Source organism: Pezoporus flaviventris, unplaced genomic scaffold (genome assembly GCF_033815535.1).
Source record: "Pezoporus flaviventris isolate CSIRO_AGI_PZ_B2104156 unplaced genomic scaffold, CSIRO_AGI_Pfla_v1 ptg000126l, whole genome shotgun sequence".
Lineage (NCBI taxonomy): Eukaryota > Metazoa > Chordata > Aves > Psittaciformes > Psittacidae > Pezoporus > Pezoporus flaviventris.
Window position 1 is genome coordinate 534,225 of NW_026892674.1, and position 24,230 is coordinate 558,454.

A 24,230-nucleotide genomic window follows, 5' to 3' on the forward strand; every position below is an offset into this window, starting at 1 on the left:
AGTCCCTCACCGAAAATTAACAGCTACATGTTCTAAGCCTAAAAAAGAAACTCTTAGCAGCACCTTAGCTGACAACATATCATGAAGCATAAAAGTTTTGTATACAGCTATTTCCATAGAGGGCCACCCTTTATAAGACAGCCCCCAAGTCTGGCATCACTTTTGCTGTTACTTTTCTTCAAACCTCGTACCACTTTAGTTACTACATGTGTATTAATTCAGGAAGACAAGGATCACAGCTTGGCAGCTGAAATTTATTGAACCAACTTACAGAAAGCTTACAAAACAGGTATCATTTGTCTTAAGTTCCTGTCCAAGACAAGCAAGTAAAGATGTTTCTGATGACAGGTTCAGTGCTCTTCATCTTCAGGCATGGATTAAGATTACTTAAAAACTACTGTTGCTGATGCTGCATGCAGTAGCAACAGAAATAATTATAAAGGCTTTAAGCCAGTATGTTGAGTAAAAAAGGTAGTACTGAATTCCTTTTATCGCTGTACTTACTCTTTTATTGTTTGACAAACTACAGATTAACTCAGAACGGACCAGCACTGTGTGGAAAATTTCATGCTCTACTACACTGCCTGGTGTCCACAAATGCAGCCACTTCTGCTGCAGTGCAGTGAACTAAAACCAACTCACTGACATCTTTTTTTAAGAATTCTCTCTTTAATTTACTTGAGTTTCCCCATTTACTTCACCACAAAGTGCAGGAACAAGAGAAGTAAGAATAAAATGGTAACAGCATTTCTTTCTGCAGCAGTGCCAGCTCAGGCGGCTTTCTGAACCCACTGACCTTGTACTTGTCAAAAAAAAAAAAAGCCTTAGTACCCTCAAGGTCAAACTGGGGATGACGCATTTGTGGTTCAATCCCCTGCTTAGAATTTCTTAACAGATATGTATGCATATCTGCAGAACACTGATCTAAAAATCAGTGTGAGAGAACTAGAAAACCTCTGGCTGAGTAAAAACTCAAAAAAATGCGTAAGTTTAGATGACTGCCATTTTTATCCTAATTGAAGGGCTAAGCTGTGCTTGTTACCCCAAAATTAAGCCATCCCGAAAGAGATGCAAATTGACAGTTTCAGTTTTCAGAAAACGGTGTTTTTTTGCAGAGCTGCTCAACCGTTGTGTACAATACATGGGGCACTGGTTATTTAATGCACTGCGGTCACTATGAGCACACATTAAGCTTAAGCTCAGGCAACTCCTTGTTTGCTCAAGAATTTTCAAAACAATTGGCATTATAATTAGCATTATTTAAAAAGAATGGGAAAGACCCCATGTAAACCAGGGCCTCTGCTTCAGTTCACTAGCAAACTGACAGCCTGGCAATCTAAATCACAGAACAAAACAGAAACATCCAGGAGATCACCAGTCCCACCTCCTGCAGAGCATAGGGCTGTACATGAGAAGATACAGGACCCTGACAAGCCAGGTCTTCAAGGAAGACTCCATCACTTCACTGTGCAACAGCAAAGAACATCTTTCCTACATTTAAACAATTTGCCCTGAAGCAATTTGTTCCCATAGCCCAGGACACCCACCACCATGGTCCCTTGTAACCAGGGCACTCCTACCTTTTCTGTTACTAGTTTTCTTGGTAATGGAAGGCTGTGATCAGATCTTCCCTCTTTAAGGCAGAACACTTCTTTAGCCTTTCTCTGCATGACAGTGTGGCCAAGGTTAGCCCTCTGCGTTATGATTCTAGTATAAATGCATGTTATTGTTAACTGTAATACTTAGAGTTAAGAGTACAACATGCCTAGACCTCCTTGTGCTGTCATTTAAAATAACTGGCAAAGTATGCTGAAACATCAGTTAATTCTTAATGGCTTACATCTCTGAAATAAATATTTCAGAATTCCCTTTTGTATATAAAGGGTTATTCCACACAGTTCAGCATTATCCATAGTAGTTCTTACACGTTTTTACCAAGTGTTTGTACTCTCAACTGAAATAAAGCTTGATTCAGCATGAAGACTTGATCAACGGCATTTTTCACAGTGTGACTTGCAAAACATTAGAAAGTGGAAAGCACCTGGTGATTTTACTGGCTGAATATCAAACCCTCTACACGTCTCCAAGTTTTTATCAAGTGCACCTTGACAATCAAAATATTGATTCTCTTGTGCCTCAGATATAACTATGCTATGTAAAGACTAGGAATTTTAAGTAAGTGGATCCTGAAGCCATTAAAACTGTCCATCAAATTCCAAAGGAGATACATACTTCTCTAGTACTTTAACTCTCCTACTAGCTAATGAAGATTTAAATTAATTCTGCTACACTGAAAAAAAAATAAAAAATAACAGTATGTACTCTGACTTCGATCAACAAAAGGTTTAAGTCACTAATTTTAAAATCGGCTTTCAAGACTGAAGCACAGACCTTAAACACATTAAAAGGATCAAAAAGTCTTTCCTCGTGGATAACGGGGAATTTAAGCGCGCACAAACGAAGCCCCTACATCCACTCGTATTTTGGGGAGCCGTGCGATGGTGGGCAGATCCTACAGGCAGCGCTTCCTTTCCGGCCACAGCGGGACGCGACCGATCACAGGGCCGCCACAGCGTGCTCCTGCTGTTGCTTCCTGCTCCAGCTGCGGCAGCCTCTCCAGGACAGGTTTTCTGTCAGCGCGACCACCCGCCAGAGAAAAACGGTTGTACGGGGAACAGGTAAAGCTGGCGAACGGCAAAAGCCCCGCCCTTCGACCGTGCTGCCCGAACGTCACGCCAGGTCTCCGGCCCCCACCCGTTCCCAGAGGCGCAGGATACCGTCCCGCTACCTGCTGGTCTCGAGGGAGCAGTACCGCTCGGGCAGGATCTGCAGGCAGCGCTGGAAAAAGCGCACATGGCGCTCCCGCAGGAAGTCCAGCCGCTCCGCCTCTCCCGACCAAGGCGCCGCCGCCGCCGTCGCCGCCATCTTGTGACCGATCCTGACCGGCGCGCTAGTGCTGCGTCACGCGCGGCGACACCCGCCCCTTCCGGGGCTACGTCACAGCCCGCGGGAGACGCGTGTTTCGCGGTGATGGAAGCGCGTGGCATCCGGCTGTGTTAGGTGTTTCACACCCGAGCTCACACAATACAAAGGCAGCACGTGTCATTAGGTCAGTTAAGCTCTGTGACAGCTCCCAAGGGCTGCCGGCCGCTCCACTGCTGAAAGTCACCCTCATCCTTCGACAGGCTCATCTGTAGCCCCTATCTCCAGGCTGGGACAGCTATTAAAAAAAAAAAAAAAAAAAGAGGTCAGAGGTCATTTATAATTATATTTCATCATGCTACGAATCCATCATTCTCCTCCTTACCTGCAAGAAATATGTAGAATTGGTTTTGAGACTGGTAGTGTGACCTCTTTTGTGCGTTCCTCCAACCCCTTGGTAAGTCTGTACAGGTCTTTGTTAACATGAACCTCAACCTCCGAATGAAACAAACAAATCGAGCTTTCCATTGATCACAGAATGAGTTACAAACCCTTATTAGGTCCTCATCAAGGCTGCACTTCGAATACTGTGCTCAGTTCTGGGCCCCTGGCCTTGGTTCAGCTCTACCAGTCATTTTCCTCATCCTTAGTAGCTGCTGCAAGTGCTGTGTTTTCAAATTTAGCCTGAGAGCAATGATGATAATAGATCGATGTTTTCAGTTGTTGCTAGAGGAATGTTTACCCTGTTCAAGAACTTTTCAGTCTCTCATGCTCTGCCAGTGGGGGGCACAAGAAGCCGGGAGGGAGCAGCATCAGGGCACCTGACACAAACTAGCCAAAGGGGTATTCTATACCACAGCCCATCATGCCCAGTATATAAACTGGGGGGAGTTACCCAGAAGGCCCAGATTGCTGCTCAGGTTGGGCTGGGTATTGATCAGCAGGTGGTGAGCAATTGTATTGTGTGTCATTTGTGTTTTTTATTTTCCTTTCCCCTTTTAGTTTTATATTCTCTCCCCTTGTTATTTTGCTTATCATTATTATTACTGGTGGTGGTAGCACTAGTAATTTTGTATGGTACCTTTGTTACTTGACTGTTCTTATCTCGACCCATGGGGTTTACATTCTTTTGATTCTCCACACCATCCCTCGGGGAGTGGGGGGTGGGGAAAAAGGGAGGAGAGTGAGCAAGTGGCTTCATGGTTCTGAGTTCCCAGCTGGGCTTAAAGCACAACAGACCCTCACTACAAGAGAGGCATTGAGGTGCTGGAGCAGGTCCAGAGAAGGGCAACAAAGCTGGTGAAGGATCTGGAGCACAAGTCTGATGACTAACATCTGAGGGAACTGAGGAACTCTGGAGAAGGCTCAGGGGGGGGCTTGTCCCTTTCTTCAACTACCTGAAAGGAGGCTGTAGTGAAGTGGGGGTAGGTCTCTTCTCCCAAGTAACAAATGGTAGAACAAGAGGTAATGGCCTCAAGCTGTGCCAGGGGTGGTTTAGACTGGATATTAGGAAAACTTTCTTCACCAAAAGGGTGATCAGGCATTGGAACATGCTGCCCAGGACAGCGGTGGAATCACTGTCCCTGGAAGTATTAAAAAAACTGTGTAGATGAGGCCCTCAGTGACATGGTTTAGTAGTGGTCTTGGCAGGCCTGGTTGGACTTGATGATCTTAAAAGGTCTTTTCCAACCTAGTTTATTCTGTGATTCTCTGATAAAAAGTACAGAGTAAACCAAAGCCAGGTGGCCAGGCAGAAGAGATGTTTTTTCCCTTCACAACTTCACAGGAAACATCATGAATACAAAATCAGTAAGAGGGGCAACAACTGCTTGCTGTCATTAACTTTAGTGATTTAAAAGGATAAACTCCAAGAACTCAGTGTTCCCAAAACTCTTCTGGAAGCCAGTCTACTTATTTAACTAGTCATTGAAAACCATTGAAACCCATATTGCAGCCCATTTGTATGAGCTGTAGGCTTTACCCAGAATAAATACAGCTGGGGGACAAATTAGTAAATTCTCCATTGCCCCTTCCCCGCCCCCACTCCCCCCTGTTTTTTTAAAGGATAGCTATGCCTGCTGCAATTTTGTTTCTTGGGAACAAGCATGACTTTTTTTTTTTTTTTTTGCATTTATCAACCATTTTGATAAGGAAAAATAATTATTTTTGTCTCAGTGAGGAAAATGATTGCTTAAACAGCTAAACTGCACACGTCAGATTAAAATAAAAAAGAGGTTACATTCTGTCTTGTTTGCCAGCCTTTTTTCTTTTTCTTGTTTTTCCTCTTCTTTAGCTTGTTTTTGTATAATCCTTAGCTTCAGTTTCTGTAGATCCCGAAACGTAAAACAAATAGAAAACCAAACATTTCTTTGGAAGTAAAACAAGTTGTATGAAATACGTATGTAGCCTTTTCAGTTATAGTTTCTTGTTGTCTTGAAATTATTTTGTCACAGAACAGAATGAAAATACACTGTGTAGCTACTTGCTACAGCTTGTCCTGCACAAAGAAATTATAGTTATGTAGTTCTGAAAAAAAAATAGTAGTTTAATCTCTGCAAAAATTAAGTCCAGTGGGAATGGTGACAATGCTATCAGTCCTCCAATAATCAGATTCACATTAAAATGAGATCTATCATGCCCTTACAGCTACTGAAACCTTCAGGATATTCAAACAGGACTTTTGATTTCATATCTACATACAATAATCAGGTCTTCTGACATTTTCTATAGCATGGAGAGCAACACAGCCCAAGCTGGTTTTCCCAAACATTTTCATAGTGAAGTAAATAAAACCATTTCTTTATGCAGAAAGAAATATGGACTTGAATAATCCTGTAGAATTTAAAATAGTGAGGAAAAGGAACACTTTTGTATAAAATAAAGTTTCATACTGCTTCTTGTATGCAGCAGATGCTATTCTTCATAGTGAATCACAAATAGATTTAAATAAATGAAACTTGTGTTTGACAGATTATACTGTAGGAGGAAGTAGGTGAGTTTAAAACATGTATAATGGGGATGTAGTTACGCACACTCTGTTGAAACTTAATTTCTTCTGCAGCAATTCTCTTCCTTTCCTCCTTTCCTGCCTCCTCTCTCTTCTCCTTTTCAAACTTCTTAAGTTCCTCCTTTTCTTTCTTCAGCAAGGTATACTTTTCCAACACTAACTTCATGTGGCATTGGCATTATTTTTGTTGCTTTTTTCCTTCTTTTTTTTCTAGTTTTAGTTGCAAAGCTTGTTCCATTACCTATTGCTTTCTGCTCCTTCCATGCTTCTATTGCTGCTTGTTGTCTTTTTCTTTCTTCTGCTGCTTTTTGCTTTTGAGCTTCTTCACGCTGTTGTGATTCTTCCTTAAGCATGCTTTCTGATTTCTTTTTCTCCTTCAAGTTTCCTTGGCTTTTCTTGCTGCTTCTTTTCTTTCCACCTCTTAATTGACTGCGGGAGAACAACAGGGGAGAGGGAAAGGGAGAGGGTAAGATGTTCATGAAAACTGTACACATTCCTGTTGGTCTTATAAAAACATGCTCCAAGGATACAAAGTAGCATACAGATAGGAATTAAAAGTCTACTAGTGGTAAAACCTAGGACAAAGAAGCAACTATATCTGCTTTCTCCCTTTTTTTATTTATTATAGACACAGGGTTATTTAACATATTCCTGCTAAAATCATTTAAATTATGGCATTCATCTTTGGGTAGTTATGAATGTTGGTGTATTATGCTTTTTTTTAAGCAAACATACATTTTTTTTCTCCCTTCAAGTTAACAAGTCCACATTCTATTTTATAATACCATTTTTATGTTAGCGTATCATTTATTACTCAGGTGGGTAGCTCTTGAAAGAATTGTAATTCTCTGTGTCAGAAGAATGCTAATTCTCTATGTCAGTATGGCATAGGTATATTGCCTATACAGGGGGACAGACATTCTTTGGGACAGATGTAACAAGAAATGCAGTTTCAGATAGGATCACTTACTGCTTTGGGGCTGGCACCTAGCTTGCTGGTCCACTGCCATAAAAGTATGTCTGTTCCTCTTTAAAAGCATTGATTCATTTCCAACTTCTTCCATCATCTCTTTGAGCTTGTCAACAACTAATAAGGAAAAGAGGCTAATATTTAAGTATTTACCAGTAATTCAGCACTATCCAAAAATGCAGGCGTTTGCAGAGGCTTCTTTGACATTTGATTCAGTGTACAAAATAGCATGCATTTTCATCTCATATAGCCTTAAAAGACTCTCATTTATACAAAAGATGTGATTTCACAGTGATTTAGGTCACTGGATGCAAAGCCAGAATAAATGCATATGTCCTTTAAGTAAGTCTCTTTCTGAGTAATCTTCAACTGATTTAAGAGAATAGGACAGCCTTATTCTAAAGTTTCCACTTTTGTTTATTTTTATAACAATGCAGTTAAGTGACTGCTCATATCTTTGGTTTACGCCAGGATGCAGCAATCCTTTTTAACCTACTTCTACAAAGCTGACAAAGACCCATCAAAGTAAGACTTCTTTATCCTGTTAAGTCAGCATACTGTAGTCTCAATATGGAGAAAAACAGCAAGACAGCTGCCTAGAGATCTATGGCAGAAATGGTAGAAAAAGTGTTTTAGAATCTGTTTTAAACCAGCATAACATTTCTATGAACACATATTGAACACACAGTTTAACTAACCTGACTTTAAAAAAAAAATAAACTAAATCAGTACTGTTGTGTCATCTGAAAATCCCTAGTTCAGCTCTCATGCTGTGTTAGTTCTTGGTAATTTGCTGACAGCTGAAGAAGATAATGCATTTTTTTTTTATAGAATAGACACTCCACAGATGAAATGAGATGCATTATATCCAACATCACAAAGCCCTCAGCTAGCAGAACTTCAACAGGAGTTCCACATGAGGTAGCAGAATATCATAGGGGAATGTGCCTATTTTGAAAAGGTTTCAGAACATCCAAACTGAACAAGTTCTTTCAGTATTTCCCACAGAATATTCCAATTTACACTTCAATCCATGTGGATGGCTAGAAATTAGTTTTCTGTACACCCTTGCTCTGTGACATTTTACCAACTGAAAGGGAGCTGTATCTAAACAGCAGTAGAATACTAACTTTACATAAGGCAAAGTTAGACGTAGAAAATACCTGGCTTTCAACAACCTGAGGAAGCAAACCCACACCACTTCTGAGAGAGAGGAAGTTTCTCTGTTTCCACACAGAAATGCATTTCTACATTCTTCCCTTCCGAGACTCCTGGAAAAGCAGATAGACTTCAGGAGTATTCCAAGTCTGCAGGGGAATCACAAGCAACTGTGAAAGGAGCCTGTCTGTAGATAGAATGTTTTTAGATCTTTCATAGTGACTTACATTCAGGTGTAGGTTTCACGTATTTTAATTGATGCTGGAGTCTCTTCTTAGCTTGTTCAGCTTTGATCTTCCAGTTCTGATATTTTTGACCAGTACCTGTAGTACTGGAATAGCTGTCATTCTGTACATAACAAAATACAGTATTATTCAAAACCAGTATTATTTAAATTATTATAAGTTATTTTTAAGCAGACAACACCACAGTGTAGAGTAACAGCATTACTTTGGTTTTATACTGGTGCAATTCAACTAATTTTAAGTCACACAGGTATAAAACTAGGGTGATGACAGTGAGCTGATGACTGTACATAAAAAATGTATTCTGATGAATAAATGAAAAAAATGAAAAAGAATGTAACATCAGCTTGCATTAACAGAAGCTGCTCACCACACTGCAACTGCCTTGCCTCTCCCAGCAGCCAGTCTCTGGCAAGTCGGAAGAACTACCTACCTGACTATAAACAAGTAATCAACACTAGGAAGATTGCCCACATTCCGTCTTGTTCAACAAAAATACAAGCTTATGAAATCTGCTTAATAACACTTGCAAACTGCAACTCTGATTCACAGCAACCCTGAACAAATTTAACTGCTAGTGATACAGGGTTAACCAATGTACAGGGGGGTTGTACAGGGGGGTTGTACAAGGGGGTTAGAGGAATCCGCTTGCTTAAACAAAATGTACCTATCACGCCTACTAAACAGAACAAAGGCACTAACCATTGATAAGGAAAAGCAGACACCTGGTTCTATTGACAAGGAAAAGCAGACTGATTCTACTGATAAGCAGCTATTGATAAGGAAAAGCAGACGCCTGAAGGGGGAGATGCAGATGGTTTATGGCTGGGACACCGACCAAACCCTAAGGCCATACGTGAAGACTAAAAGGTGAAAAGTTCAAGAAGAGGAAGACTCATTTACTTCATCTTGAAGACCCCTACCCACAGGAGGAAGACTCAGCTACTTCATCTTGAGACCCCTGCCCATGACCAGAGGGGGCACTGCGCAGGTGCAAAGGACCTTCTAACTCATTATAATATGAAGCGGGGATAGGACATGAATATGTATAGGCATATTGTGCAATCTTATGAATATATATAACTTTAGAGAATAAATGTAGAAGGAAACAACACTGAAGTACGCATGACTTTGAGGAATTATCCCCGTGCGTCTCAGCGCTGAATACTTTACAACTTTAACGAGTTGTGGAGTCAATCCGCGCATCACTAGCTAATCAAACTGTTTGGGTTACAGGTTACATTTTGAGGCCAGCCACACAAACCTGCACTTCCTCCTACAGGTTTCTTTTTAAAGTTTATTACCTACACCTCGTAAAAAGAATTCCTCAGCAGCCGTCACCCAGCGGGCCTGCGGAAAAGAACTGCCCCCTGGCGAGGAGGGAAGCGCGGCAGCCCTGCGCCGTGGAGACGCCTTTACCTGTTCATGCCCAGCGGCCACAGCAGTGACCGTCATTACGAGGCCACCCATGTTGAGCGCGGCGTGCTTAGGGGCGGACCGGCTGTTGTAGCCTTCCAGAACGCTGGGCTTCCGCAGCAGGAAGGAGGGTTTATGTGTGGGGGTGTGTCACCGTTGTCAGAACCGAACTATGAAGGTGTGTGGGGGATGACATCAGTTGCAGCCATCATGGATGTGGCAGGTGGCATTCAAGGTCTCTGCGGTGTCTGAGAACCCAGAGCTGTGTACAGTTGGTGGGACCACAGCCTGGGCATCAGAAGCTAGTGTTCCAGCAGAGTGATGTGCTGAAGACAGGAATGCTGTGTATGGAGATCCATTACATGTATAGCAGAAAGTGGTGCTGCCTGTAGGGCTGTGCCATGTGGCTGATACTGAGAAGTACCGTTGATACCTGGGAAAAAAAAAGGGTTAATAATATGCCTGCCCGCTTAAGTAGTCAATGTGCTTGCTGAAGCAGAACCGTATGAGTTAAAGTTGCTAGAATTGTGAAGCAGAATTGTAGGCGTTACAGGTGCTAGGCTGTAGTAGATAAGATTCATAACTTGTGTGATGAACGTTTAAGAAATTCTTGTTTAAATAGTATCCGTAGAAAAAAAAAAGAAAAAAAGAAAACAAAATTTACAAGCTTAACAAGTTTCTGCTATAAGATACATAAAACCGGCTTGTACCAAACGTGAGGTTTGGATAGGAGCCAAAACCCTGTTCAGTCTGTATGAAAGCAAGAGATTACTCATCGTGATGAAGAGGAAATACGGGCCTTCATCCTCACGACCCACTAACGACCACCACTAGGAGGCACTGCCCAAGTCCATCAATGGGATGAATGCCAGAAAACTAATTATAATACTAGACGGTAATAGGTTTTGCATATGTATTAGATGTGAAGCAATCTTATGTTTATGTAATATTAACAAACTGAGTGGCAAAGGAAAGGTGCGCATGCTTTTGGAGGAGTGATCCCCCATGCGCCTCAGCACTCAATGAAGCATACATACTTTACAACTTTAACAAGTTGTGGAGTCTATCCGAGTATCACCATGTGCACTTCTGGTGTCCCCAGCTGTCCTGGGCTCAGCAGTAGCAGTCATTTTTCTCTTACTTAGTAGCTGCTGCAGTGCTGTGGTTTTGACTTTTAGACCGGGAACACTGATAACACCAATGTTTTTAGTTGTTGGTAAATAATGTTGACTGTGACCAAGGACTTTGTAAGTCTAATGCTCTGCCAAGGAGGAGGAGAGGCCGGGAGGAAGCAGAGACAGGACACCTGACCCAAACTAACCGAAGAGGTATTCCATACTACAGCACGTCATACCCACTGTATAAATTGTGGGAAGTTACCCGGAAGGGCTAGATCTCTGCTTGGGTCAGGGTGGGTATCAGTCAGCAGGTAGTGAGCAGTTGTATTCTCTTCCACAGTATCACACAGTATCACAGTATGCTAGAGATTGGAAGGGACCTCGAAAGATCATCTAGTTCAATCCCCCTGCCGGAGCAGGAACACCTAGATAATGTTACACAGGAATGTGTCCAGGCGGGTTTTGAATGTCTCCAGGGAAGGAGACTCCACAACCTCCCTGGGCAGCCTGTTCCAGTGTTCCGTCACCCTCACTGAGAAGAAGTTTCTCCTCAAGTTTAAGTGGAACCTCTTGTGTTTCAGTTTGTACCCATTACCCCTTGTCCTATCATTGTTTGCCACCGAGTAGAGCCTGGCTCCATCCTCGTGACACTCCCCCTTTATATACTTATAGACACTTGTAAGGTCACCCCTCAGTCTCCTCTTCTCCAAACTATAGAGACCCAGCTCCCTCAGTCTTTCCTCATAAGGGAGATGCTCCACTCCCTTAATCATCTTTGTTGCCCTGTGCTGGACTCTCTCCAGCAGCTCCCTGTCCTTCTTGAACTGAGGGGCCCAGAACTGGACACAATATTCCAGATGCGGTCTCACCAGGGCAGAGTAGAGGGGAAGGAGGACCTCTCTCGACCTACTAACCGTCCCCCTTCTAATACAGCCCAGGATGCCATTGGCCTTCTTGGCCACAAGGGCACAGTGTTGGCTCATGGTCATCCTGTCGTCCACTAGGACCCCCAGGTCCCTCTCCCCTACACTGCTCTCTAACAGGTCGTTCCCCAACCTATACTGGAACCTGGGGTTGTTCTGCCCAGATGCAGGACTCTACACTTTCCCTTGTTACATTTCATCAAGTTATTCCCTGCCCAACTCTCCAGCCTGTCCAGGTCTCGCTGGATGGCAGCACAGCCTTCTGGCGTGTCAGCCACTCCTCCCAGCTTAGTGTCATCAGCAAACTTGCTGATAGTACACTCAATTCCCTCATCTAAATCGTTGATGAATATATTAAATAATACCGGTCCCAGTACTGACCCTTGAGGCACTCCACTAGTTACAGGGCTCCAACTAGACTCAGCCCCATAGACTAAAACTCTCTGGCTTCTCTCCTTCAGCCAGTTCGCAGTCCACCTCACTACCTGATCATCCAGTCCACACTTCCTCAATTTAGCTGTGAGGATGCTGTGGGAGACTGTGTCAAATGCTTTGCTGAAGTCAAGGTAGACCACATCCACAGCTCTGCCATCATCCATCCACCGTGTTATTTCCTCATAAAAGGCTAAGAGATTGGTCAAACATGATTTCCCCCTGGTGAAGCCATGTTGAGTGCCCCTCATAACCCTCTTATCCTTGATATGCCTTAAGATGGCACCAAGGATAAGGTGTTCCATCACTTTCCCAGGGATGGAGGTGAGGCTGACCGGTCTATAGTTACTCGGGTCCTCCTTCTTGCCCTTTTTGAAGACTGGAGTGACATTTGCTTTCCTCCAGTCCTCAGGCACCTCTCCCGTTTCCCAAGACTTGGTAAAGATGATGGAGAGTGGTCTAGCAATGACTTCCGCCAGTTCCCTCAGCACCCGCGGGTGCATCCCATCTGGACCCATGGATTTATGGATGTCCAGATTGCTCAACTGGTCTCTAACCCATTCCTCATCGACTAAGGCAAGCCGCTCCGTTGACCTGACTAAGGTCTCAGGGGTACAGGGCTCTTCAGGACTGTCTGCAGCAGAGTAGACAGAGACAAAGAAGGCATTCAGTAACTCTGCCATCTCTGTATCTTCTGTCACCAGGGCACCCATCCCGTTCATCAGTGGGCCTACATTGCCTCTGGTGTTAGTTTTGTCTGCCATGTATTTGAAAAAGCTCTTTTTGCTGTCCTTGACCCTTCTCGCCAGGTTTAATTCTAAGGAGGCCTTAGTCCTCCTAGCTGCCTTCCTACATCCTCTAGCAGCAGCCTTATATTCCTCCCAAGTGGCCAGCCCCTCCTTCCATGACCTGTAAACTCTCCTCTTCCACTTGAGCATACCCAGCAACTCCCTATTTAGCCACATTCCCTTGTTATTTCCCTTATTATTACTGGTGGTAGCAGTAGTGGTTTTGCATTATACCTGAGTTGCTGGACTCTTATATCAGCCCGTGGGAGCTGCATTCTTGTGATTCTCCTCCCCATCCCTCTGGGAGCTGTGGAGGAAGAAATGGGTGGGGGGCGAAGTGAGTGAGCAGCTGTTTCATTCTGAATTAAACAATGACACCAGGATAAGAAGGACATGCAGCTGCTGGAGCAAGCCCAGAGGGGGGCCATGAGGATAATAAGGGGATGGAGCACTGAAGATAGCCTGGAAAAGTTGAGGCTTTTCAACATGGAGAAGGCTGCTTGGAGTCCTCATAGCAGCTTTACAGTGTCTAAAGGGATCCTATAAGGGTACCAGAGATGGGCTCTTCATCAGGGATTACAGGAATAGGACAACGGCTGATGGGTGCAAACTTAATTTGGAAGATAGGGCTAGATAAAAGGAAGAAGTTCTTTACTGTGAGGATGGGGAGGCACTGGAACACAATTTCTAAAGAACTGGGGTTGAATTTAGATATTAGGAAGAAGTTCTTTACTGTGAAGGTGGTGAGACACTGACACAGCTTGCCCAGAGAAGCTGTGGCTGCCCCATCCCTGGCAGTGCTCAAGGCCTGGTTGAATGGGGCTTAGAGCAGCTTGGTCTAGTGGAAGGTGTCCCTGCATATGGAAGAAGGGGTCTGAACTAATGATCATTTAAGGTCTCTTCCAACCCTAACTATTCTATGACTCTATGATTGTCTTGTAATTTACTGTTACACGCAGCAGAAAAAAGTTTGTCTAGAACTTGTTTGTATTTGGTTTCCTTTGGTGACTGTCAGCCAGATTAGCAAACTGATAACTGGTCAGGGATTGTGCCATAGCAAGCATGTGTTTTCAGCAAGCATTTTAATAAGGTTGCTCCAGTCATAGTGTAATTCAGATACTGTTCAGTAGCTAACCAGTTTCTGGATGGTAAACCTGTATTATTAATTGCCACACACTTTACTCATGAGTTATTCAGAATTCTGAGGGCTTTTCAAAGATGCCTGTAAGTTATATGCGAGATATTTCTGATATCAGACTTAAACTAGGCTTGGCTAGTTCTTGCTCTTCACTCCAGGGTGTTCAGGCATTGAGTTGTGATGCTAGTAAAAGATGAAACCTGTTTTTATGCTGGGCCGGGACGTTACTTTACTCACTATGTGGAGCAGGACTCATAAATCAGAATATGCCTGATCTGGAGGTTGGACTTGGCTGGCCACCAGGTGCTCACGAAGTTGCTTTATCACTCTCTCCACAGCACTACAGGGAAAGAAAATAAGACAGAAAACATGGGTTTAGGTAAAAGCAGTTTAATGAGCAAAAGCAAAGGCTATGCTCAAAAACAAAGGAAAGCTATTTTCTATTTCCCATCAGCGTGTGAGGCACAGCCACTTCTTGGAAAGTTTGGCCCCAGAATATATGGTGATTTCTCTAAAAGACAAATACCTTAATAACAAATGCGCATCACTTTCTCCCCTCATGCTAATTGTTACCAACAAAACATCATACGCTACAGAACATCCCTTTGGTCACTTGGAGTTAGTTGTCCCGGGTGTCTCCACCCAGCCTCTTGCCCACCCCAGCCCACTGGCTTTGGGAAGGGGGTGGGGGTGTCGGACCGACAGCCGTGATGCTATGTGAACACTGCTCAGCAGTAGCCCAAATTCTTGAGTGGTCTAGACACCATCCTAACGACAAACACAAAGAACAGCTCTACCTGGACTGCTCTACTGCAGAAATTTTTCTCGTCCAGAACAGATACAGTGCCACAGCTCTTGGGTGGTGGCCTCTATGGCCTTCTTGTAAACAGGTAATCTAGACCCAGAAGCAATGAGCTAGGTAATTACATAGGGTAATTACACCCTGACCTCTCCCACTTTCAGCTTACTTTGGTGTTTGAAGTTACCAATTCCTGATATCTATGTGTGTATTGCTTCATAGATGCAGGATTTTACACAGAAAAGAAGCATGGGAATATACCAAGGCAATATGTTAAAATAGAAACTGGGTATACATAGAACAAAAAAGCCCAAGTAACAACCTGGAAGATATAATAACAGCAATCAAATGATTTATCACAAGCCATTATCATAAAGATAAACCTTGTTTGTCCCAATATTGGTTCAGCACCATCTCCTATTTTCCTGAAGTCCTTCAAGACAAATGAAGAAAAGGGAGTGCACAGTAATGTTACATTCCCATCCATGAGATCCTTGAGGAAATTACCCACTTTACCATGAGGCATAACCTTCAACTCACTGAATGGATACCCTCAGAAGACAGGCTTTCATAAATAGCTGTTTCTCTTCGGCATGGTTGATTGGTTTTGTTTGTTGGTGTTTGTTTTTTTTTTTCGTGCGTGTGGTGGTGGCTTTTTTGCTGTTCTTGTTGGTTTTTTGGTATGGTGTTGGGTTTGTGGGTTTGGGTCTTTTTGTGTTTTTTTTTCTTTTTTTTAAGTAAGGACAGAAAAGACAGCCAATGTTAGAGAAGCAGCTGGAAGCAGTTTAAAAGGGAAAGAGTAAACTAAAGATCAGAAGATAATAAAAGCCTTTAAACCTATGAGTAAAACTATCCACTTGTCAAGGCATTCATAAAATTGTCTAGTTATCTGAGACTCAGCTGCTGCTAATAACATGAGTTTTCCTGATATTTTGACTTCTGAAGACAGTATCTCTACTTAGTCTAGCCTGAGACTCACAGGTCAGAATTAAACCAACTCCGGGCATCAACCAGAAGATATTATAAAAAGAAATAAAAAAAAATGGAAGCAGGTGTAAAAAAAAAAAAAAAAAAAAGCTGTTACAGGCACATGGATGATACATCCTTATCTTGGGGCTTGGGGTGCTCTGGGGGGCATAAGAACTGCAGGGAGGGCACCTGGTGTGTACAACAGCAGTTAAGTGCAATAATGCAGATAGGGGCAGGCATGTTACAGTTACGCACTGTGAAGGCAGGCTACTTTCACCCCCTTTCTGTCAATCAGGTGTCATCTGAAAAGAAATTTCTGGACCTTTTACAGGCAAACCAGGAGGGACTGCTTGAAGATGTAAAGTTTGGGGGCAGCCTTGGCTGTAGTGAGCATGAATGGGTGGAACTCAGAATTCTGCGTGGGAAAAGCAAACCAGTAAGCAGAAGGCTAAACTTCTGGAGAGCTAACTTCAGCCTCTTCAAAGACCTATTTAGAGGAATCTCATGGATAGAGCTGTACAAAAAAAAGGGAGTCCAAGAGAGCTGCTCAATTTAAGCACCACTTCTTCCAAGACCAGTCTATCCCTCATGCTGATTTAAGCCCAGCCATAACACAGAACCATGCAGCTTAGCTGTAACACAGAACCATGCAGCTTTCCCCTCACCCCCCCTTCCTCCTCCTGCTCCGAGAAGGATGAGGAGGAGAATCAAAAGAATGTAACTACCACGAATTAAGAACAGTCCAGTAACTAATGTATAACACAAAATGACTACTGCTACAACCAATAATAATAATGATGAGGGAAATAACATGGCAAAAGAATACAACTGCTCACCACCCGCCGACTAATTCCCAGCCCGACCCAAGCTGTGATCTAGCCCTCCAGGTAACTGCCCCCAGTTTATATAGAGGGCATAAGGTGCTATGGTATAGAACACCTCTTTGGTTAGTTTGGGATAGGTGTCCTCTCTCTGTTTCCTCCCTACATCCCCTCCTCCCTGACAGAGCATGAGACCCAGAAAGTCCTTGCTCAGAGTAAACATTACTGAGCAGCCAGTAAAAACACTGGTGTTATCAGTGTTGATCCCAGGCTGAAAGTCAAAACCACAGCACTGCACCAGCTACAAAGTAGGAGAAAAATGATTGCTACTGCTGAACCCAGGACAGTATCCACGCCTTCTTCCATACCATTCACGTCATGCTCAGATCCCACATTTTCAATATGCCATCACTCTAATCTCATATATATACATCCACAAACAAACACAGAGATCATTCCTCAGTGCACTGACCAATCCCTATAAAGCTGTGGGTACATTCGGTCCTTGATGTCTTGCTACATCTCTTGTCTTTCAGAGCAGGAAAGTCTGTGTGCAATGTTCACAGTTGGGATTAACCTGGGCGATATTGTCCATTGCTAAGTCCACACGTTGATCATGAGCCCATCTGTGTTTTGCTTCTCTGTCCTGAAGCCCTGAAGTGTCATGGGCCCAGGAGGCTCAAAATAATTCACAAAAACTGTTGTGGTTTAAACCCAGTCAGCCACACAGTTTCTACTCCCCCCTCCCCCATGCTATTTCTTTCCTTCACCCCTCCCCTCCCCACTCCCAGATGGATGGGGAGGAGAATCAAAAGAATGTAACTTCCACGGTTGAGATAAGAACAGTCCAGTAACTAAGGTATAACACAAACCACTGCTGCTACCACCAATAATAATGATAAGGGAAATAACAAGGGAAGAGAATACGATACCACCCACCAAAACGAGCCCGACCCAGAAGAGAGCGAGTGCCCTACCGAGTAAATCCCAGTTACCTCTTTGCTCATGGAGCACTGTGGTATGGAATACCCCTTTGGCTAGCTTGGGTCCGGTGTCGTGTCTCTGCTTCCTCCCGGCTTCCCCTCCTCTCTGGCAGAGCATAAGACTCACAAAGTCCTTGGTCACAGTAAACATTACTTACCAACAACTAAAACCATTGGTGATATCAGTGTTGTTCCCGGGCTAAAAGTCAAAACCACAGCACTGACCAGCTACTAAGAAGGAGAAAATTGACAGCTACTGCTAAACCCAGGACAGTATCCACTCCTTATTACATACCGTTCAGATCCCACATTTTCAATATACCAGCGTTCTTACATATATATACATACCCATAGACACACAGAAAGAGAATAGATCATTTCTTAGTGGATGGACCAATCCCTATAATGCAGCTGAGTTTATTCAATCCATGACAATCAGGTTCCATCTATTGTAACAGTCTTTTGGAGCAGGAGAGGCTGTGTGCAGTGTTGGATCATTGCCTGCTGATGCTGATCATTACGTTACTGCAGAACTCATCAGGTTCTATCAAAGTTCATTATCTGTTGGGATGATGGTCAGAGGGAAGTCAGAGGCAGTCGCTGATGACTGAAGACATATAGTTGATGGGCTATAAAAGTATTACACAGCAGGCAACTGCATATAATTAAGTTCATTGGCTGTTTTCCCCTAAATTCAAATCCCCTTGAGGTTTACATCTGACTTCCCCAACTTCCAGTATTACCCACCAAGTATATCTGGGTTCCTGAGTAAAGCAAAGCCCACGAGTGGGTTTGTGTTTACCTGACGCAGGAATAACCCAGACTGTCTTCCCCAACAAATTCTTCATGGGCACCACAGGAACTTTGTCCTCCTCTACATTATGTAAAAGTTCTGACTGGGCTGGGCCAGCCCTGTTGGCAGATCCTCTGGTGTTGACCAATCAAGTGGCCTATGAAGGAGAAGAACGACTGCTACTACAGAAACCAGGACACAGTCTCTATCACTAAGGAGGGCTTTCAGGAGTCCCAGGTCATGGAGGTAAAGGAAGGCTGCAGAAGGGTAGACTTCCTCCTACTTGCAGAGAGCTGGGTTGTGAATAAGCTTGACAGACCTAAAACTCATAAATCCATGGGTTCTGATGGGATGCACACAAGGGTGCTGACGGAAGTGAAAGATGTTGCTCTGCCATTCTCAATCATTGAAAATCATGGAGAATTGAAGAGGTGTCTGATCCTTGGAGGAGGGCCAGTGTTATTCCCATCTTCAAAAAGGGCAGGAAGGAGGCAATGGAACAGCCAAGAATTCACTCTCTCCTGATTTATAGCTGTGTAAAAGACATCTGAATATGATCTTTTAATAACTCATCCTCTTCCTTTCTTTCTTCCTCCAAATCTTTATTTTTTTTCCCCCATTCTGTGGAATTTCTGTATGTATTTTCACAACATCTTGTATTTTTGGCTCTCCTGTAATTCTGTCCTTTTTCATCACCCATTCTTGTTATTAAAAGAAATAGAAAATGTTTCCCACAGCTGTACTTGAAAGAAACAAATAAGAAGAGATAGCAAGCATGCTATTAAAACATAATAATTTCCTAATGTGTTACTTAAGCATCAGAAGTTTTCTGAAAATCAGTCTGAAGGTGCTGAAAGTAGAGGTATTAGGTAGTAGTACAAGTTACTAGGTAATAGTCAAGCGTTCAAGTCCCAGTCTTCCAAAGTATCTTCTTAGATCTGGGAAGCAGAGGAGAGAAATGAGGGCCATGGCGAAATGGCAGAAAATTTTAGACTTGCCCAAATCTCAACACAGCAAAAAAGTTGGATGTTTACGCTGGTACACATTTTATATTCTGTGAACAACTTTAGCAGCGCCTTACGTTTGAAACTGGCAGTCTACATATCTCACGCTATTGGCAGCATCAGTCATGCTGGGGATTAAAGACCTTACTCCGCAGCTGTCCCTGCCACTTCTCTTTCACCATGAGTATGTAATTTATCATCTCCTATGCTACTTTTGCGTAACTAGTTATTAATGCACTTTGTTAGGGCCTTTCTTTGGCCTTTCCTATGGTTTCTACAAAAAACTGCCTCCCTATTTTAAGCTGTCAGGAGCTTTTCTTCCTTCTGTCTCATGAAGCTCAAGCCACTCTCAGCAGCACTCAAAAAAACTTATAAATCAGAGGCAGACAAATGAGAATGTATTACCACCATAATGAACGCTCTCTAGGGAAGTGTGCCCTGCAGAAAAGAGAGGATGTGTTCCTAGGTGCAAGAATAAAATGGCTGGTTGGCGAACTTGACCCGGCTTCATGCAAATTAAAGGCTGTTTGTGCATGAAAGCAAACTTAGAAGGATTATCAGAGCTATTACTGATATTTGTCTGCAGTAAATAGAAATTAGAAAAGGTTTAAATATGCCAACAGTGAAAATGATTCCCACAGAAAACTTCAGTGTCAGGCATTTGCCTGAAAATGTTATAATTGGTATCCCAGGTCATACTAGGATCAGTAATTAGATTGCATTCTTATATTTTTTGTTCTTTTTTATGTTTCTTTTCAGGATTTTTTGTTGTGGGTTTTTTGAGTTTTTTTTTCCTTATTTTTGGTGTTTTTTTTTTTCCCATGGGATAATAGGATTTTGTCCCTTTCAAAGTAGAAAATGAAAACAGAGCACTTTCGTTTAGTCCCTGCCTGCTGGCAGAACAGTAATATATCAAGCTGTTATTTTCAGTGGAAATGCATGGGGTTATCAAGATGCATGAAACAGAGTCACTTGCATGTAGGCGAAGAATAAATTCACATTGGTGTGACATCAAATGTTCAAGGCACTGAAGATTGCTAGAGTGGTATAGTTCACTTTGGAGGCACAGTGATCAGTGGTTCCAGAACCATGACAGGGATTCAGAGGACGTATCTCTTGCCTCTAGCTCAGCTGTATGTGAGATGAGGCGAGTTACAAAGGCATTAGCTGCTCTTATATTGGCATATGCACCGTCCAGTGGAGTGCCAGGGGGGCTTGTGTGGACAGTGCTACGGCATTGCCATGCACTAAGGAATTACAGTGTTGAGAAATGAGTTCAGTTAAGCATTGAATTTGCAGCATGCAAAATCAAAAAGTGATGTCTGAATTTGTACTTGTCTTGCTGTTAGCCACAGAGCATTTCTGAACTCTACTCAGGTAATCCCCAGAGATGACGCAGCACAAAAGATTGCTTAAAGCCCCTGTGACTTCTGGCTGAGTGGTCACTTCAGTACTCACAGGAGAGGAAATCCAAAATGAGCTGTAGGATTTTGGGGTTTTTGTCTTTGCAGAAGGCACATGCGTAGAGAGATGAATACACGGTCAAAAGCCATAAAGGAGCAAATGGTAGTTACTACCCAAGCAAAACAAAATACAGGTTGGCACCCTTTACAGATATTTAGGATATTGAGCTGAATTTATTCTGAGAGGGTTAACATATTCTAGATTGGTGCATGATAAAGCTGGAAAATATCCATCAGCCTCAATATTATTCTCCTTTGTCCTTCCCCTTCTGACATCCATCAAGAACTATGCCCATTAATTATGTTTTCTTCTAGGGAGAGAAAATCTGGATCTAGACTATTCCTGCAAGTTATAGTACACTATCCAGGCATGTCACTCTATTGAGAGTATCCCAGTAGCACCCTTGAGGAGCTGAGCGTAATTCATGTTTACAGCAGAGTACTTTACGTTTTCTGATCCCTGCCGTGCATTTAGAGGAGTTATCCTTTCTTTCTACTATATCTCTAATGACCTTTTTGAGTTTTTGTTAACTGGTGTTTTTCTGCTGCAGCAGTACATTGAGCACTCAAATGAGTACAACATTTGCTAGGACTCAGAGATACTCATCTTGCAAATGAGAGTATGTTTAGGCACACTCATGCTCTGACAGTGTTCATGTAAAGTGATCTGAAAAGTGTCCCCAACTGGATAACTCTGCTGCAGAGGGATGTATGATTTTAGCATGGTCTTCATGTTGCAGGTATCTATTAGTTCATCAGCAAACACGCATTTCAGTACTTCAAAATAAAAGCAGTCCTAACAATCTTTTGCCTGTGCCATTAGCTCCTGCCATGCATTAAAGTCAATTTGTGTCTCTGCTGAAGCCAGCTAAAATGATCCAGGAGGATTTTCCCAAAGGACCCGAAGTGCGAAAGAACTGACATTGTGTCTCTTCCATTCCCCAGCAGCAAGCTCAGGGCACATGGCTTGGGAAAAAATTCATTTGAGAGTGTAGGAAGATACATATGGCTAAACAGCTGATTTCAGTGAGGATCTGGCTTATAAATCAACCCATGGGATGCATGATTTACCTAGACAACCACATCTGTTCTCTTTTCCATCCTGTCCGCAATCTCTTTTTAGATGCTATCATATGATGTAAGTGCCTGACTGCCAGGTTATTTTTCACATCTCATTTCCTCCTATCATATTTGCGGTAATACAGATTCCTGTAAGGGTATAAAAGGGCAGACACAGTGGTGTGTTCACAGCCATTAAATCAAAAGGCAATGTTGGGCATTTCAAATCTGGCTCTAAGTCTCATAAATACCTTTTAACCCTTTAATTTAATACAGGTTTTTTTCTTTTTTTATTTATGTTTTCATCAAATGATATTTTACTTTGGTGGATGAAGCAGCAAATGCTGATGTTGTCATACTACTGCTTCTGGACCACCTGCGGGAAATAGCACCTCCCTGATGGACATAGACACATAGTCAGACTGAGCCTTTGTCTTTTTGCTGTTTCGTATCTCTAGCCATGGGATTTACATTCTTTCAGTTCTCCTCCCGTCTGGGACTGAGGGGAAAGAAGGGGGAGAGTGAGCAAGCAACTGTGTGTTTCTGAGTTACCTGCTGGGCTTAAATCATGGTAATATCATACGGCTTGTTCATCAGTATTAAATTGTAGTCCAAGTGCCAAATCCTGTAACCAGGCACATATATAAGTAATTTGACATGGTTGAGTAGGTTCTTCATGAAACAAGTATTTGTGCTCTTAGATTCTAAGGTGCTGGGAAATGTGTTACACAATCCCTTTCCAAAAACTGATTGCTGGCCTCATTCCTGTTGTAACCTAGTGATTCATATATATGTTCTGTTGTTAACACTCTTGAAAACAAGCTTGGCTACCTAACAGCTCTCTCTTATCTATCTGTTGTACAATAATAACATGCTTTATTTATATTGCTATGGCTGGTGTGCCAGAAAGATTGAATCCTGGAGGTGCAAGGTAAGAAAAAAAAGACACCTGCTTCTGTCATGATCCACAATTAAAACAAAGAACAGGAGCAGGGTATTTGTGTAACCCAAGAACAACGCATGAGACTTAATGCACAGGAACAAATATAAAGTACAAACATCAAGTTTTCCCCAAGGATTTTTACTCATAACACCAAAATTTTTAAGGTTTCTACCATGACGTCTTGTTACTGCCGACCAAAATGGTATTGCATAAAAGACATTATCTACATGTAAACATGATAGAAAATTTTACTGATTGGCCAAACCCCAGACCTATTTGTAGGTACACGTCTTACATGACACATGTAGCACAGGGTGTTCTAAGCATTTTTCCTTACCTGGGTAATGTTTTCTCTGGGAAGCACCTGAGAGGGCAGCTGCTGTCAGAGTGCACCAGAAAGCAATAAAACTACCTGCTTTCTGAGAGTAAGAGCCATTTTCTCTCATGCTACTGTCCTGTGTTTTTTTCATTCGACCATCTGCACACATGTATGCTGTCCACTGAGGATTGACTGGGAAGGCATGAGCATTGTCTATGCAGTTCTATGCTCTCCTGGTCTGGGGCATCCCTATATGCAGCTGAGTCAGTCACAGAACAGATGGATTACCAGAGAAGGATGTCTAGAATATTCTGTCATATTTCCTGTAGCGGATTGTAAAAGTAGGCACAAAATACTCAAAAAATTGACGGACTCTTAAACTCCCCTTTTTGTTCAGTGTTTGCGCAAAATCTCAGTATTTAGCTAAAGTTTTAGAATGTGCCCTTCCTCACATGTGCGCATGCACCTACATGATGGAAGTAACCTCTCTCTTTACACACCTAAGTGTGCATCATTCTCGTGCCTTTCAGTGTGCTACATTATCTTATAGAAATTGTGTTCTTCTAAAGTAAGACATAATTAAACTCAAATAAATTTATTATATTAATTAAGAGTTTCTTGGAAGAAAAATTTTGGAGTTTACATGAAAAAGAAATGTTCACTCTTGCAAAATAGAAACTACACCCACTGACAAGTGGATATGCTGTGCCATGCTAATAATATAAGCGAATCATAATTATTTTTCTTAATTTCCTTATCAAGAACAAATACCATTTTTTAAATGGGATTGTGCAAAACTCCTTTGAAAGGCTATCTTAATCTAGGGCTAAATCATATATGTAATTTCTACCCAAACCTGCAACTTGGATAGTAAAATCAGCCTACCATTGAAACTAAAACAGGTGTTCTCCTGATTATAAAGATTAGTAAAGCAATACTGATAAATTTTCCTTCATTTTC

General features: G+C 42.5%; 2 protein-coding genes across 2 annotated transcripts in view; both read right to left on the minus strand.

Moving 5' to 3' along the window:
• The window catches only part of PGGT1B (protein geranylgeranyltransferase type I subunit beta), a 35,845-nt gene extending 32,934 nt beyond the window's left edge, over positions 1–2,911 (minus strand). The window contains 1 exon segment of the mRNA XM_061478529.1: positions 2,789–2,911. The gene's annotated coding sequence lies outside the window, so the exon portion shown is untranslated.
• Positions 2,912–3,275: 364 nt separating this feature from the next.
• On the minus strand, positions 3,276–9,757 carry CCDC112 (coiled-coil domain containing 112). The gene is given in 8 exon segments (XM_061478520.1): positions 3,276–3,307; positions 5,162–5,258; positions 5,958–6,171; positions 6,173–6,312; positions 6,314–6,447; positions 6,900–7,016; positions 8,285–8,405; positions 9,611–9,757. Coding segments are annotated over 8 exon segments (1,002 nt in total).
• Positions 9,758–24,230: the final 14,473 nt, after the last annotated feature.